Source organism: Lepus europaeus, chromosome 16 (assembly GCF_033115175.1).
Source record: "Lepus europaeus isolate LE1 chromosome 16, mLepTim1.pri, whole genome shotgun sequence".
Classification (NCBI taxonomy): Eukaryota; Metazoa; Chordata; class Mammalia; order Lagomorpha; family Leporidae; genus Lepus; species Lepus europaeus.
The window spans coordinates 60,082,360-60,100,660 of NC_084842.1; the positions used below are offsets into that span (position 1 = coordinate 60,082,360).

At 48.7% G+C, this 18,301-nt stretch overlaps 1 protein-coding gene across 3 annotated transcripts in view; it reads right to left on the minus strand.

Annotated features, from left to right (window-relative positions):
- Positions 1-18,301, minus strand: part of TBC1D1 (TBC1 domain family member 1) — a 215,215-nt gene that overhangs the window by 134,093 nt on the left and 62,821 nt on the right. Inside the window, exon 1 of one of the 3 annotated variants that reach the window (XM_062212647.1) lies at positions 3,562-3,655. The exons of the other annotated variants lie outside the window; for them this stretch is intronic. Within the exon in view, the coding sequence (XP_062068631.1) occupies positions 3,562-3,591 (30 nt within the window). The 5' untranslated portion in view covers positions 3,592-3,655. Of the gene's footprint in view, positions 1-3,561; positions 3,656-18,301 lie in introns of those variants that run through there. 3 annotated transcript variants of the gene reach the window in all.

Genomic DNA, 18,301 nt, shown 5'->3' on the forward strand with positions numbered 1-18,301 from the left:
CTCCACAAAAACAGGAACTTGGTCTGCCTGCTCACTGGCAAAGGTTCAGCTCCACAAACAGCACCCGGTGTACAGTGATGCGCCATATTTTTATTTATTTATTTGAGAGGTACAGTTACAGACAGAGAGGGAGAGGTAGAGAGAAAGGTCTTGCATCCACTGGTTCACTTCCCAAATGGCTGCAACAGTCGATCCAAAGCCAGGAGCTTCTTCCGGGTCCCCCATGTGGGTACAGGGCCCAAGCACTTGGACCATTTTCTACTGCTTTCCCAGGCCATAGCAGACAGCTGGGTCGCAAGAGGAGCAGCCAGGACTAGAACCAGCGCCCATATGGAAGGCCAGCGCCATAGGCAGAGGCTTAGCCTGCTACGCCTCAGCGCCAGCCCCACAGTGATGCTCCATAAACAACTGTGTTCAACACAGTTACATGACTTGGAGAATGAATGATGGCTACAAACCTCTGGGCTTTTTAATCTTTATTTATTTGAAAGGTAATAATACAGATAGACAGGTATCTTCCATCTACTGTTGACTCCCCAGATGCCTGCAACAGCCACAGATGGACCAGGCAGAAGCCCGGAACTTCATCAGGGTCTCTCATGTGGCTGGCTGGCAGGGGCCCCAGTATTTCAGCCATCACCCACTGACTCCTAGAGTGTGCATTAGCAGGAAGCTGGATGAGAAGTGGAGGCACGACTTGATCTGAGGCACTGTGACACAGAATAAGAGGAACCCAAGCAGCAGCTTAACCCACTGCACCACAAGGCCCACCCCAAATCTACATTTTAACTGAGGCCAAAATAGCGAGAACCCAATTTAACTTAAAATACAAGTGATCAATCACCTGCTTTAGGTCTCCAGGGATTGGTGTCACGGTGTAGTGGGTTCAGCTGTCACTTGGGCTGCCCGGTGGGCACTGGTCCATGCCCCAGCTCACTGTTAATGCTCCTGGGAAAGCAGGGGAACATGGTGCAAGTGCTTGGGTCCCTGCACCCAAATGGGAGACTCGGCCTGGCCCAGCCCCGGCAGTTGAACCACAGGATGGAATATCTGCTTTTCAAATCAATCAAGTTTTTAAAAACAAATAAAAATAAAAAAGATCCTTTATTGCATTGTTAAATATTTGGCTTACAGATCTTAGGTGTGCAGACTTTTTAGAAGATAAATCTATTGTGCAAAGGGAACTAACTTCCAACACATGACCATTACGTGGTACACAGAAAGCACCTAATACACACACAGCTGCTGAATGAACACATGAGCACTGGCATACAGAGCATAACTGTCAAAGTGTACTTACGCTGGAAACAGCAAATCTGCCTATATTTTAGGTTCCACTTTCCAGTGTATTTGATAAACTGACATACGCACTTAAAATCCACTACCTCGCGATACCGGCAATACCAGGCAGGCACAAATACAAATACATTCTGAAAGTTACTTGGCAGTCCTGTCTGTTCTCACTTCCAGACATGCAGAGGCATCGAGAAATAACAGACCTCCTCAAAACTGCCAGGTTTGGGGGGATACCTGTGGGTTCAGTATGAAAATCACAAATATTGAGACATTCATTCTCGTTTACAATCGATGTTAAAAAAATCAAGTGTTCCAGCTAGACTAATGAACTTGCACTTTTATAACTAAAATGCAGTGCACACTTGTCCTAATATCCCAGATCATGTCCAATTAAAAAAAAAAAAGCACATCTTCTTTAACAATCGCTTTAAAATAAAACCCTTCTCTGTTTCAGCTTCATTAGAACACCAGGAACTTGCTCTACACATTCAATAGGCAGGTATCCACCTGCATCAACCAATGCCCACTCCCTTCCCCGGCCCTACCAGGAGCTGCAGTTGCAAAAGTCAAAATGGAAAAGAAGTCAGCTGATAAACTAGATGTGCAAGTGTCTGCCAGAGGCAAGCGCTGGGGTGTGTGTGTGTGTGTGCTCCTGAAGAAGCATTTAAAAATCAAATATCAATGCACTCTGCAATTACACAGATGTGTGCACTGTCTGTGCCTTGTGACTCCCTAGTTTATACGGTGCTAACAACTAGTCTCTTCACTTTCACCCAAGTAGGCCCCAAAGAGAGTCCCTTTTAGAACTGATAACCCCAAGAAATGAATTTTCAAAGAACATTTTCATGTTCTAAAATATCTCCCGGAATAGCATTGTCTATACAAATGATTCAATTTCAGGAAGTAACTTATAACAGCTGCACCACCTAGCAATGAAACATAAAATAACTCCGTTTTAAAACTTACACTAACAGGCATATGTAGATTTAGCTCCAAAAAACATCTCACAGTGTTTTTGCTGTTCTGGAGTTCAACAATTTTAAAATAACACGATTCAGAATGCAAATCAAGTTCTCAGCAGACAGTTCATTTACATCAACTTTTCAAAATCACTGCACTAGGACAAGGCTGACCGTTCTCATAAAGGGCCCTGGTGTTTCCTGAAATAAGACTTTGGTCTGGTGTTTTTGCTGTCTCCCCTGTAGCAACCTACATACAAACCCATCACTCGTGCAGCAAGTGGCATCACATTAAGTATGTTCTGGAAAAGTAAATAAAGCTTAAAAACAGGACTGGCACTGAGGTGTTTTTTTTTGTTTGTTTTTTAATTTACTCCTTATTGATTTTGGAATAAGACCACTTAATGGGTCTCAGTTCCCCCTCCTCTTTGCCCTTTCAGTACACAAAGTATAATAAAAGTAGACTCAAATTCTCAACCCAGAATGAGTAAAATATAACCAGACAACACAGTGAACCAGTTTTTAAATTTAGCATTATTTATAGAAGCTCGTTAGCCCTAACTTCAAACCAGGAAACCTGAGTACTATCCGTTCTGATTCCGCACAGAACTACTTTGTAAGGACACAAAACACCTGACTCTCCTGCAAGTCGTCTCATCTGCCCCGCAGCTGTGTTTGGGGAAGTGCTGGGAGGGAGCTGTCTAAGAACCGCCGTTATCTGCTCCGGGGCTCCGGGCTCCTAGCACTGAAGCGAGGAGGTGAGGCCGCAGCTGTTCTCAGGTATTCACAGGGACGTCACTACAAAGCAGCCAGAGGAGGCAGAACCACCACCCGGTGCGCAGCGGCTCTCTCCGCCCGAGCCCCGCACACCTGCTCCCGGGGCGGGCAGGGCACGGTCCTCCCGCCGCGCCCCCGAGCCCGATCGGCCGGCGCCAGTGCCTCCGGGCGGAACCGGCTCTGCTATCCGGAGCGCGCTCACGTGCTGGAAATACAACTTTCTGGAAATACAAAAAGAAAGTCCCAAGTTCACACGCGCAACTCCGTCCGCAGACCCCGCCTGCCCTGGGAAACCGGGCGGTTACATCAACGGAAGCCCCCGGGGCCAGCGCCGAGGGCGCCGGGGCGCCGACAGCCCACGGCCCCGCACGGGCACAGAAGGCTGAGGACTGGGCAGCGCGGGGCCCACGCCGCGGCCCCGGCCCGACCCGACCCGACGGTTACCAGCTCCCAGCCCCGCGCCTGCCGAGACGCGGGCTCCGCATGGCAACCCCGCTCCGCTCACCGGCGCCCGCCCCGCGCCGCCTACCTTGGCCACCCAGCTGAACAATGGTGACATCGCGGGCCGGGCGGCGGCCTCCTCGCCCGCCGGCTCCCGCTCACTCCCGCCGCCGGCCCGTGGGCCCGCGGACGGCCGGGGGCGGGCTCGGGGCGCGGCGGGGCCGGGGCATCGCTCCCCCCGCGGCGGCGGAGGTGGCGGCGGCGGCGGCGGGCTCCTCCCCGCTCGGCCCTGCCCCGGGAGGTCGCGCCGGCCCGCGGCCGGGCCGAGAAGGGGAAGTGGGAGGGGAGAGCGCGGGGAGGGGGCCGGGGAAGGCAGGGGAGGGGAGGGAAGGGGATGGAGCGCGGCCGGCCCCGCCCCCGGCCCGCCCATCCCGCGCTCCGCTGCGGGCGGGAAGTTGGAGCGCCCGGGGGTCCCCGCCTGTCGGGGGCCGACCTCCAGGAGCTCCTAGCCCTGGGGTTTGATGGTTTGATGGAAGCCCGCCCTGGCTTCCAGGGGTCCCCCGCACCCCTGTGGCGGCTCCTTCTTCAACGCTGTGGGCTGCTGGGAACAAAAGGGTCAGTGTTCCCCCACCCCGGGCCCCTGATCCCTTTACGTAATCAGAGCTGGTTTTCCTGGACCCCGGGACGCGCAGCCACGGAGACCAGACACGGGGCAGAGGTAAGCAGAGTGACTTCACTCACCAGCACGGACGGCCCCGCTGCGCTGGGAAGGCCTGGCCCCTTTATGGCTGCAAAGGTTGGGCTGAGTTTCAAACGCTCCTGAATTTGACGTTTGAAAAAACCAAAGTCCAAAGGTGGTAGGAGCTGTGCGATGGAGGTGTCGGGTCAAATGGCCAGCCCGGCCCAAGAACTCAGCTTGTCTTTTCCTTATGTCATATGGGTGACGCATTCTCTTGGTGATGAGCCAGTAGGAAATGTTGATGCTCAATCCCCATGGGGAGCATCTGTTACCTATTGCAGCTTACAGCGAAGCGTGGAAACAAGCCGTATCTGGGGGTCAGAGACCCAGGCCCATCTTTCCTGGCTGTCTCTGCCCCCCAGGTCTCTGGTTTCAGTGAAGCTATGGCTGCAGTGGTCCCAACACTGGGCCCTACTTCGAAGCTCATTCCAATGGTGCTTCCAGTCCTGAGAGCTGTTGGACTCCCAGTCTCAGTTCCTGGCTAATCTATCATCCTTAGCAGTGACTACCAAATGGCAGGCACAAGGGACCCAAGATAGAGGATGTGTCCCAAAACAAGTCTCCGTATAAATCAGATAATCTCAGATGGACATCCCAACACACCCACTACAAACAAGAGCCTAGCTGGGGAGGAGGTGACTCCCGGGCCAAGGAAAGAATTGGGGGGAGGGGGGACGGACCCATGGCAGGCATCTCTTCCTCCAGCCTCTGGTTGGGATGCACAGGAAGGTCAGCAGTGGGATCAGTGGGAACGTCTCAAGAAGCGCTGTTCTTCCAGCCGTTTAAGCGTTTGTAGTCCCACTTAACCAAACCTGTCGCTCTTAGTGCATCACTTTCCTAAGCAAGTATACAGGGAAAGGCTGGCAGCTCCAGGAAAGTGGAAACCCTCAGGTCTCTAGTAGACCTTACCACTCCAAGTGTGGTCCCTGGACCAGCAGCCTCCATATTCACTGGCAGTTTGTTATACACGCCAGAAGCTCAGGCCTCGCCCTGCTGAATCAGAAACATCGCTTTCCTGTAATTCCAGGTGGCCAGTGTGCACAGCAAAGTTTGAGATTCACTAACATTGGTCTTAAAAAGTAAAGATAAGGGAGCCAGTGCTGTGGCATAAGGGGTAAAGCCGCCACCTGCCTGCAGTGCCAGCATCCCATACGGGTGCTAGCTGCTCCATTTCCGGCCCAGCTCTCTACTATGGCCTTGGGAAAGCAGTGGAAGGTGGCCCAAGTCCTTGGGCTCCTGTACCCGCATGGAAGACCTGGAAGAAGCTCCTGGCTCCTGGCTTTGGGTCAGCCCAGCTCCAGCCATTGCGGTCATTTGGGGAACGAACCAGCAGATTAAAGACTTCTCTTTCTCTCTCTCTCTCTCTCTCTCTCTCTCTCTCTCTCTCTCTCTCTTTCTCTCTCCCTCTGCCTCTCTATAACTCTGCCTTTCAAATAAATAAATAAATCTTTTTTAAAAAATCCTGAATCTGACTCAAGAAACTGATGTAATTAGAAAAACTTCTGCTACAGAAGATAGCAAGGCTACAAAAGGAGAAATTACATTAGGAGAATAAAAACTGTATTTCTTGCCAAAAAAAAAAAAAAATCAGACCAAACCCTGAATGTAACAGTTACAATAGAAGGAAGCATACAGCAAGTGAAATAGCAACATGGAGGCTTCATTGTTGAAACCTGGCTGCAATTCTACACCTCATCCAGGAAAGGGGCACCCCCCAGGCCCTGGTTTGAAGCTGCCCAGAGTTGAAGGATTTTTTCAGCTCTCGGAGGTCTCCTGACCTGATTCCAGAGTGAGCAGAATTGCTGATTTCACGGGAAGGTAGGGGTTTTCCATTGCATGAACTTGATAGTAACATATAGAGCTCTAGCGTCAAGTACTTAAAGAAATACACATTAAAGATCTTATTTTAATTCACAGCCAACATGTAACTTAGAGTCATCCTGCACAAAGGAATTCTCTGTTATAATTTGGAATTTCATTAAAGGAAAGCTGTTAGCATCAGACAATCCAACTCATCCTGCACTCAAGCCATTTCCTGAAAGTACCATTTGCCTCTCCTCCAAAAAATGTTACCTTTCCCCCAAGAAACTGTATGCCCCTCTATGGAAGAACTGTATGAGGGGTCTTCCAAAAGTTCCATTAAAAAATGCATATTTTGAAAGAATTGTGAATGGAATTCAACAACTCGCACCAAAATAAGTATTTTTAAATTCTATTTTCCATGAACTTGTTGAAGTCCCTTTGTATGTACAGGAGGCACTGGTAACTTTAACACTCCCAGATGACTCTGGCACCCAGCACTGAGAACATCTACAGAGAAAATTCTGACTCAAAGACCGGATAGTTCCCAGCCCCACTCGTCTCTCAGACTCACCTGTAATTGAGGGTGGGTAATTTAGCTGTTCGGGGGCCAGGGTCAAATTCTCAGAGACCCCGGGTGGGGGGCAGGCAGGTTATGTAAATGTGTGGAGAGAGCCAGGGGTGATACGATAAGGAATAAGCAGACTGGCATCTTGGAGAAGGCACGTGCAGTCAGTGGAACATTCCACCCAGCTGCCTAAATGCAAGCAGAGAGGTCATTCCTGGTATTGGCCTCTGAGCTTACTTAGAGCTTGAATACATGACCTAGGGAGAGGTGTTGCAGTACACTGGGTTAAGCTGCCACTTGCAACACCAGCATCCCTTATTGGAGTGCTGGTTTGAGTCCCAGCTGCTCCACTTCCAGTCCGGCTTCCTGATAATGTCCTTGAGAAAGCAACAGATAACAGCTCAAGTACTGGGCCCCTGCCACCCATGTGGGAGACCCTGATAGAGTTCTGGGCTCCTGGCTTCAGCCTGGACAAGCCCTGGCCATTGTGGTCATTTGGTGAGTAAACCAGTGGGTGGAAGATCTCTCTCTCTCTCTATTTTAAATAAATAATCTTTTAAAAAAAGGTTATGTGCAGAGAAATAGACTGCCCCTATACACCTATAGTGATCTAAATATGAATGTCCCTACAGAACTGTCTTTCTTTCCTTTTTTTTTTTAAAAAAAAGATTTATATATTTATTTGAAAGTCAGAGCTACACAGAGAGAGAAGGAGAGGCAGAGAGAGGAGGGAGGGAGAAAGATTTTCCATCCACTGGTTCACTCCCAATTGACCGCAACAGCCGGAGCTGAGCCAATCCAAAGCCAGGGTTCCAGAGCTTCTTCTGGGTCTCCCACACAGGTGCAGGGGCTCAAGGACTTGGCCATCCTCTACTGCTTTCCCAGGCCATAGCAGAGAGTTGGTTCAGGTGGAGCAGCAGGGACTCAAACTGGCGCCCATTTGGGATGCCAGCACTACAGGCAGCGGTTTAACCCGCTACACTACAGCTCTGGCCCCGACAGCTGTCTTTCTAAGGAACCATGCTTTCACACCTCACCATCTCAGTTTTCCTGAGATATTAAGGAAAGACCCCCTCCCCAAAGAATGACCTAGAAGCATTGCTTCCCTCCTAAGCCTGACACCCCCACCTAGCTCTTCTGTCAAGTTCCTTGTTTGAGGAGGAGCAAGAATTGAGGACAGCAGGGCCTCCTGAGAGTTCAGAAGATGCCAGTCAGGGCACTGTGCACTGACTCAAAGGTGGAGGGCAGCGAGGCCAGGAGGCGGGCCAAAGCCTGCAATGACCTCACTCGGCTTGTCCCTCCCCACCATAGGACCTGATTAAAAATAGAGCCATTGTCATCTGACGTCTACCCGGAAACTCAACTGTGTTCCAAGTGAATCAGAACTACTTGGCAACACATCAGGAATGTATTCCCGCTCACAAATATGAATATTCATTAGCACCTACTGGTGCTGCGGGGAGGAGCAAAGGCAGCTCTGGATCCCGTGCTCCCAAGGCCCACAGAGAAGCAGGGAAGCTCAAGCAGGAAGAGAAGTGGAGAGGACCCAGGTGAGGCTTCCAGGAGCTCCCCCAGGAGGGAGAGGCAACTTCAGGCTGCAGAGGAAGAATCAGCTTGCTGGCTGGGAGACTTCGGGGCTGGTGAGGAGGAAGGTTTTCCAGCGAGCACAAAGGCGGCTTGAAGGATTCCTGTTTGTGGCTGGAAATCAGGCCTTCTGGCGGAGGAGACAGGACGGAAGTCAGGGCTGAGATGCTGCACACTTAAGTGGTAGCCTGATGTTACATCATCATCCCTTACGGGCATAAAAGTTTGTTTCCAGAAGAAAACATTCACTAAGGATAATACCGAATCCAGGAAAGCCAAGCCTACAAATCCCGCTCTGTGACTTGAAAACATATTCCCATGCAAAGACTTGTCTATGAATGCTCACAGCAGCGTGATTCACAGTAGCTAAGACACGGAAACAAGGCTCACCTCCCCCAACCGATGTGGCAATGAACAGAATGTGGCAGATCCGTACAATGGAATCTTACTTGTCAATCAACGAAAGGCAGCGCAGAACATGCCATGGCATGAACAGACTTTGGAACCGTCGCTCTAATTTAAAGAAGACAATCAGAAAAGACCAAATACCATGGGGCTCTGTTCACAGGAACTGTCCAGAGCAGACACATGCACGGAGACAAAGGAGTTGCTGAGACCGGAGCTGAGGGGTTTCCTAGTAAAGTCACCACCTGCTGTGCTGGCATCCCATATGGGCGGCAGATCGAGTCCCAGCTGCTCCACTTCCGATCCAGCTCTCTGCTGGGGCCTGGGAAAGCAGTGGAAGATGGACCAAGTCCTTGGGCCCCTGCACCCACATGGGAGACCTGAAGGAAGCTCCTGGCTCCTGGCTTTGGATCAGTGCAGCTCCGGCCGTTGCAGCCATCTGGGGAGTGAACCAGAGGATGGAGGACCTCTCTCTCTCTCTCTCTGCCTCTGTCTGTGGCTCTGACTTTCAAACAAATAAATAAATCTTAAAAAAAAAAATAAAGAAGGAGCTGAAAGGAAGGAAAAAATAGAGGCTGCTAAGGTGTACAAGATTCCTTTTAGCAGTGGTTAAAATGTTTTGGAATTTGACAGAGATGATGGGTGCACAACTTTGCAGATATACTAAAAGCCTAAATTTTATGGTGTGTGACTTGTATCTTGATTTAAAAAAAAAAAATCCTTATAGGTGATGATGTTTGAACAACTTTAGGTAAATTAGTTCCCCTTATCATATTGGACCCAGCACTTCAATGGGTGAGCTTGAGGTGGGTTAAGCTGCCCTTTGGGAGTCTGCATTCCATATCATAGTGCTTAGGATTGAGTCCCACCTCGGCTTCCAATCCAGCTTCCTGCTAATGCACACCCTGGGGGATGGCAGGTGCCGGCTCAAGCAGCTAGCTCCTTGCTACTCTTTGTGGATTGGGTTCCCAGCTCCTGGCTTCTACCTCCAACTCAGGGCCAATTGTGGGCATTTAAAGAATGAACCAGTGGATGGAAGATCTCTGTCTGTCTCTCTCGTTCTGCCTTCAAATAAATACATGGGCCACTTTAGGATTAAATGAGACGATGCCCATTAAGCACTGAGCCTAAACCCTTGCATACAGTAACCACTGAGCAAATGTTAGTGTCGTTGGCGGGAGCAGCAGCAGCAATGCTTGTTATTGGAGTAACAATGGGTACGACCTGTTTCAAACACAGAAGTCAGAAATGACGGGCTGGTGACCTCAGGCTCAGAGCAGATACACAAAATACGACAGGAAGAACAGTTAAGATCAAAGAGAAGATTGTGTGCTCACCAAAACTAATTCCAGAATGGGTACGCCTCCACGACGTGACATGATAGTTCCCTCTCCCTTTTTATGAGTTGCTATGTCTGGCAGGAAGACTGTGCTCCATTTGTTGCCTTTACTCTGTAAGCCAAGCCGTGACTCATCCAAGGTTCTCTGGTAAATTCCTGTCCTTGTCACTGAGCGGAGATGGTGCACACCAGCAATACCAGCCCCTGCCACCTGCTTCCTCTCTCCCTCTCCCCCTTTCACACAGAGATACACAGAGAGACAGAGCTTCCATTTGCCAGTTCTCTCCCCAGGGAGCCCACAATGGCTCTGGGTTGGAGGCAGAAGCTGGGAGCTGGGAACCCACATCTCCCACATGGGTGGCAGGGACCCAGCTACTAGAGTCCTTCCAGGGACACAGGGATTCATCCCGGGCATCCCAACCATTAGGCCAAACACTCACCTTGTTCAGAAATTCCTCCCAAGGTTCATTCACACTCCTGCTCCCCCTATCCCTGCCCCACCCCTCCAGCCTGCCCACCTGTCCATATCACTTGCTTTCTCTCAAGGACACACGCACGTGGTAAATCCTCTTGGATTGAAAATGGAATCTTTGGTGGCAAGACTATTTGAAAACTCACTTCCAAGGAAATGGTGCTCAATAAATTGATGAATGAAGCGGGTGGGGATGTAGGAGAAAATAGGACAAATTTGGAGAGGACTTATTTGGGGTGGGCCCAAGTTCAGGTGATGAGTCAAAGAACATTTTACAGGTTGAGTAGCCCTTATTCGAAATGCTTGGGACAATCAGTGTTTTGGGTTACAGATTTAAAAAAAAAAAAAAAAGAATCTTCAAATGTACATAATAAAATATCTTGGGGATGGAAGCTGTCTAAACATAACATTCCTTTATATTTCACATACATCTTACACATGAGGCCACCGCTTGCAAAGCCAGCATCCCATATCCGAGTGTGGATTTAAGTCCCAGCTCCTCACTAGTGTGCCTGGGAAGGCAGTGGGTCATGGCTGTGGTGCTTGGGCCCCTGCCGCCTATGTGAGAGATCAGGGTGCAGTTATGGATCCTGGCTAGGGCCTGACCCTGTCCAGGCTGTTGCAGCAATTTGAAGAGTGAATCAGGAGAAGCAAATTCTCTTTCATTTCTCCCTCTCTCTCTGACATCCTGCCTCTCAAATAAGTAAGCAAATAAACAAATGCACCATCTTTTTAAAAAAAATAATAGTTTATCAAAGTGCTTATGGCATTTCAAAATCAGCTAAATTAGACTTGCTAGTTAAATATCTGTTCCCTTAATATTTTTCTTTAATATGTACAGTAATCATGTTCACTTTTTAGGTTTTAAGACATTCCAAAAATAGAAACCGTGTTTCTCTATTTTTAGCTCAGTCTATAAAGTTTAAGCAAATAATCTTCTTTCCAAAGTACCATACACATGTTTCAAATTTATGGAAAAACCCAGCAGTAATGAGCTCATAAGAGAAAACACAGTAAAAATTGAGAGTCAGAAGTTTTTGACATCCACACCCTCAGTTAAAGCTAAATGTAGGCATTTTATTATCATTTATAATGGAAACATTAAAAAACATCACTTTACATAGTATTAATTTCACCAAAACATTACCAAAAAGTAACTTTTTCTCTGAACTGAAACATATGTTTCTCCTGCACCCCATGGGAGACCAGGATAAGAACCCGGCTCCTCCCATCGGATCAGTGCGGTGTGCCGGCCACAGCGCACCAGCCGCAGCGGCCATTGGAGGGTGAACCAACGGCAAAGGAAGACCTTTCTCTCTGTCTCTCTCTCTCACTGTCCACTCTGCCTGTCAAAAAAATAAATAAATAAATAAGGCTGCAGAGTATCAGTTCCTGTTCTCGATTAAATGCATTAAGGAACTGCTCTAGCAGTGAAGATGCCCGTGTCCCACATCCGGGCGCCTGGGCTTGATACTTGGCTCTGACTCCAGATTCCAGCTTCCTGCTGCTGCAGACCCTGGGAGATGGCAGCGAAGGTTCAAGTAACCAGGTTCCTCCACCCATGTGGGAGGCTTAGATTGAGTTCCCTGCTCTGACCTTTGGCTCCCTGGACTAGCCTGGGCCACAGGGAGTGAACCAATGATGGGAGCACACTCTTCTTTCTCTCTCTCTTTCTCTACCAGTCAAATAAATTAACATGTTTAAGCTTCCTCTTCCAAGATCCAAGGTTAAGAGAGGAGAAAGCACCATCCACTAAACACTCACCGCATACAGGTGTCACCATGTGTGATCTCATTAGTCCTCATCAGTATCGATCATAGTTGTAGATTGTAACATGCATCGAGTGCTTACTATGGCAAATACCGCCAGAGCAGCCAGGGTTTGGACAGCACCCACTCTGCACCAGGCATTGTTCTAAGCATGCATGGTGCATGAGGCAGGAAATATGCTTGTCTGTTTTGGAGCGGGAGACAGAAGCTGCCAGCCGGAAAGAGCAAAACTAGGCACACTGCCCACGTACCCACTTCACCTCCCAGCCCTACAGATGATCTTAAAATCCTGCTGCCAGCTATTCTTTATCCCATTTTGCAGATGAGGAAACTGAGGTTTGGATAGGTGAGGTCAATCACCGCAGGTCATGCCTGGATAGAGGTAGATTCTTCTGAGATGCTGTGGCTGCATGGGCCACCTGCCAGAAACCCTGGAAACACATCCTCACTGCTCTAAGCTCAGGCCTTCGTGCTCTGTGATGTCAGCGACCTGGTGAGGCCATGAGAGACCACCAGGCTCCAGCAGCTCCCAGCCCACAGCAGGCTTTGTCAGGAGGGGCTTCAGCCTCACTCATGGGGCTCAGGGCTGAGCTGGGGCTATCTGGAGCTGATGATGGTGGGCTAGACCTGGCAGTAGTTTCTAATGAATGAATGAGAGAGGAAGGAAGAAGAGGCAAAGAGAAGAGGTGCAAGCAAGTCTCTGTGGGTCTGAGGCCATGGGGCCCTTCTCAAGTGTACAGCCAGGCCAGGGGCTACTAAGAAGGAAAGGAAGTCATCCTGGTGGGCCTCAAGTCAGACTGACCCGAATCAGGGACAGAGCAGGGCCTCAGCTGCTGGATGTGGGGGAGGCAGGAACAGTGGCTGGCAGGTGGACTGGAGGACCTTGACCTCCCAGTGCCCAGGAAATTCAATCGCATGGTGTTTGACTCCTACAAAGCCTGCAGGGAGCCCGACTCTAGAGCAGGATGTGTCACTGGATCCTGAACAAACTTCAGCATCACCTACAGGAAGCCCATGGGCAGAATCCAAGAAAGGGGCACACAGCACCTCTGGGGCTATAGTTCCATGCATCAAGTGGTGATGTCACGTATCTAGACCTGGCTCACTGTACACACAGCACTGAACTTAAGCCATAGAAGCATCCATTCCTTCAGGCTGTCATTCATTAACCGTCTAATGCACACCATTGCACATGGTTCCCTGAGGATGCTCCAGCAAACAAACCACCTGCACCTAGAGGAACATCTTACGGTCCAGTGGTGACACACAGCAAGTAAACAGGAAGCAGTACCACCAGATAACAAGTGCAGCAAGAAGGAGAAGAGAGGGTTCCAGGAAAGCATGCAAAGAAGGTCCCTAACCCAGCACTGAGCTCTTTGAAGATGACCTGGAGGCATAAGCAGGCACCCAACTGCCAAACAGAAAGAAGCAACGAGAGAGTAAAAGAGGAGAGAGGGCAGCGCTACTCTGCAAAGGAGTAAAATCTCATGTTGTGCTTTAAAAAAAAGATTTATTTACTTATTTATTTGAAAGTCAGAGTTACACAGAGAGAGGAGAGGCAGAGAGAGAGAGAGAGAGAGAGGTCTTCCATCCGCTGCTTCACTCTCCAATCAGGAGCAGGAGCTTCCTACAGGAGCTTCTTCCCAAATGTGGGTGCAGGGGCCCAAAGGCTTGGGCCATCTTTTACTGCTATCCCAGGCCACAGCAGAGAGCTGGATTGGAAGTGGGACAGCCAGGACTCGAACTGGCACCCATATGGAATGCCAGCACTGCAGGCGGCAGCTTACCCACTGCACCACAGTGCTGGCCCCTCATGTTGCTTTTAATTGTACTTTTAATTGTAGCACCTTTGTTTTAATTATAAAATTCTCCCTCCTGCCCCCAAATTAAGCAGCATATGGCAGATGCCCATTGCCATGGTTTGAATACATAGTTTGTGCCTCCCAGATACATGTGGAAGCTTGGGTAGTGTTGGAAAGTGGGGCTTGGGGGCAGGTGTTTGGGCCACAGGGGTGGAGCCCCTCATGAAGGAATGAAGGCCCTTCTGACAGGTACCACTTAGGTGTAGAAGAGGTGGGCCCCCTTTTCTCTCCTCCACAGGTGCCACTGGCCCTCTGATTTCCATCAAGAATTGAAGCAGCAAGGAGACCCTCACCAGAGGCGGCCACCTGATATACAGGACTCCCCGGCCTCCACAGGAACTCAACAAACCTCTGTTCTTTGTTGAGTTCCCTGGTCTCTGGCACTGTGTTATAGCAACAGGAAACAAACAGAGACGCTGACGCAGCACCACCACTTGGGAAGAGTTTTAGATATGTGTGCCTATGTGCATTTGTGTATTTTTTTTAAAGACACAGATGTTGCTTATAGAGTTCCCTCCATCTCAAGAGGTAACCTGCGTCTGCACTGGGTGTATCCTACTCCCTCTGTTTTAAGATACTAACCCCACAGGGATCAAGTCTCAAGCAAGATAAAGTGATATCTTGTGCCTTTGAATCTTTTTTCCCATAGTACCATAGTCTTTATATTTATGTCCACACTATTATATTCTTCTTAAAGATGTATGTATTTATTTCTTTGAAAGTCAGAGTTACAGAGAGAGAGGGAGAGTCAGAGAGAGAGGTCTTCCATCTGATGGTTTACTCCCCAGATGGCCACAATGGCCAAGGCTGGTCCAGGCTGAAGCTAGGAGTGAGGAGCATCATCTGGGTCTCCCCTGTGAGTGGCAAGGGCCCAGGTATTTGGGCCACCTTCTGCTGCTTTTCCCAGGCCATTGAGAGGGAGCTGTATTGGAAGTGGAGCAGCCAGGATATGAACTGGTGCCAATTTGGGATGCTGGGGCCACAGGTGGCGGCTTAATCCGTTATAGCACAATAGCAGCCCCTAGAGTTTTTTCTCTTATATTCAGCATTGTGTTATTTTAACTGCTGGAAAGTGTTATTTTGTGAAATAGCCAATTTTGTATTTCTTGGTTTAATGATTTATTCTCTTTTGATGGACATTAATATTTTTCCCTTCTTGTTTTGTTTTTGTTTTTGTTTTGCCAGGCAGAGTTAGACAGTGAGAGAGAGAGAGAGAGAGAGAGAGAGAGAGAGAGAGAGTTGTAGACAGTGAGAGAGAGATAGAGAGAAAGGTCTTCCTTCCGTTGGTTCACTCCCCTAATGGCTGCCACGGCTGGCGCTGTGCTGATCTGAAGCCAGGAGCTGGGTACTTCCTCCTGGTCTCCCATGCGGGTGCAGGGCCCAAGCACTTGGGCCATCCTCCACTGCCCTCCTAGGCCACAGAAGCGAGCTGGACTGGAAGAGGAGCAACCGGGACTAGAACCCAGCCCCCCAACCAGGACTAGAACCCGGGGTGCTGGTGCCACAGGCGGAGGATTAGCCTAGTGAGCCACAGTGCCAGCCCCTCTTCTTGTTTTCTGTCATAGCAACAACACCCCAGTAGTTGTCCACTTGTGCACACTGCTGAGATCTTAGTCCAGGCCCCATTGTAACAAGTTGCCATATACTGGGTGGCTTAAACAACAAACATTTACTTCTCACCATTCTGGAGGCTGAGAAATTCAAGATTAGGATGCTGGCAGATTCAGCATCCACTGAAGATCTACTTCCGGGTTTGCAGATGGCTGTGTTCTTGATGTATCCTCAGAGGGGAGAGGGGGAGAAGGCAAGCTGTCATGTGTTCCTGTTTGCGGGGACACTAATCTCATCATGAATGTCTCACACTCATGACCGATGACCTCCCAAAGGGCCCCCTCCTAACAGTAACCACTGGGGGTCAGCGCTTCAACACATGAACTTGGGAGGGAACAGACACTGAGTCAAGGGCACTCCCACCCTCAACCGCACTGCCCTTGGCTCTGTCCCTCTACAGGACTCCTCCCAGCAGCATCTGCATTCCTGTTTCCTCACACCCTCAGTAGCCCTGGCGTTATCAAATACTGAAGTTGTGCAAATCCAATGAGTAGAAATGTTATTTTCCTTCTTTAATCTGTCTGTCCTTTCCTTTTCCTTTGCTTATGAATTTGTCTATTTTCCCATATACTAAATGGTTATTTGCATTTCTTCTTCTGTATGTTGCTTGTTCCCTTAATACCCATCTTTCTATAAGGTTGTCTTTTTGTTTTTGTATTTGATTTGTAGAAAATCATACATTCTGGAGGCCATTGCTGTGGCATAGCAGGTCAAAGCCAAGGCCTGCAGTGCTGGCATTCCATATGGGCGCTGGTTTGAGACCTGGCTCCTCCACTTCTGATCCAGCTTCCTGCTATGGCCTGGGAAAGCAGTAGAAGGTGGCTCAAGTGCTTGGGCCCCTGCACCCACATGGGAGACCTGGAAGAAGCTCCTGGCTCCTGGCTTCAGATAGGCCCAGCTCTGGCTGTTGTGGCCATTTGGGGAGTAAACTAGCGGATGGAAGACCTTTCTCTTTGCCTCTGCCTCTGCCTCTCGGTAACTCTGCTTTTCCAATAAACAAATAAATCTTTTAAAAAAAATCACACATTCTGTATCTTAATTTTCTATCAATTATTGTTTGATATAACAATTATTTAGGAACAAAACTATTCAGTGAATCAGTTCAGAGAGGAGTATAACCTAATAACTAAACAGAGCTTTTACTCAGTGATTTTTGTTTGGCTGTTGGCCTGGCTTATATTTTCTTAATGCTTTCATATCCTAGGCCCTAGGGCATCACAGGCAAAGCAATGTCACAAGGGAAGAGTTTGTGTTCATTGACAAAGAGATATTTAAACAAGAAGATTAATGACTGCCATGGAGATGTTAAAGACCTTCAAGGAAGCTGCAAGCTATGACTCTTGCTGACCATACACACTTTATTTATTTGTAGGTTTATGTATCTATTTGAAAGGCAAAGGACAGAGAAAGGGTGAGACAGAGAAGAGAGAGATCTTCCACCTGCTGATTCACTCCCCAGATGCCCTCAGCAGCTGGGGCTAGGTCAGGTTAAAGTCTGAAGCCAGAAACTCCATCATGGTCCCTCTCATGGGTAGCAGGATCCCAAGAACTCGGGCCATCATCTGCTGCCTTACAGGTGCTCTGATAGGGAGCACCTTGCTGGATGGCAAGCAGGGTAGCCAGGACTCCAATGGCACCCTGAAACAGGATGCTGACATACCGAGCGGTGGCCTACCTGGCTATGCCACAAAGCTTTAAATCAAAGACCAGTTTATCAGTGGATAAACTTAGGGTGACTTTGAAACATTTTCCTTTTTGGTCTCTTTTTTTTGTTCAATTTGTTTGACTTATTTCAATTTCGAATTTGACATTTTATACCCTCACAATAACCCTGAAAAAAGTAGTAATAGACAGAATCAGAATTTATCAAAACTACTAACATCTTCATAACTAAGTCCACAGATATGAGAATGGAAAAGTTATAATCATATGGCTAAAGTTCTTTATTTATAGATTATGAGCTTGAGACATGAAAGATTAATTTATCATTCCATGAACAAATATTTATTGAGTTGCTACTTTAATAATAAATATGGTTAAGTGTCTGCTAGATAACAGGCACTAAATTCAAAACTTTTTATAAATTTAAGCACAAAATATTTTAAAATGCAAATGTAATCAATGCCTAACAGCTTTTAAGAGGTAAAAGTCGGGTGCTGGTGTAGTGGCACAGCAGGTTGGGCCACCACTCATAACACCAGTATCCCGTATCAGACTGGCAGTTTGAGTCTCAGCTGTTTAGCTTTTGATCCAGCTCCGCACTAACGAGCCTGGGAAAGCAGCAGAAGACAACCCAGGGCCTGGCCCCTGCCACCCACATGGGAGACCTGGATGGAGTTCCTGGTGCCGGGCTTCGGGCTGGCCCAGCCCCGGTTGTTGCAGTCATTTGGGGAGTGAACCAGCAGATGGAAGATCTCTCTCTGTTTCTCCATCTTCCTCTGTCATTCTGCCTTTCAAATAAATAAATTTTTAAAAAATAGAGACCAAAGTTGAGAAGTTAAATAGCTTTCCCAAGGGGTCACAGCCATTATGCGGAGGAAGCAAGGGTAAGACTCCAGGAGTTGCATTCCAGACACCCTCGCTGTCCTGTCATGGGATGCTCCTGTAGTGCTTGACCTGGGTTCAAAACGCAGGGGTAGGAATGTGACAGAAGACCCAAGCCCCAGCAGTTACATAAGG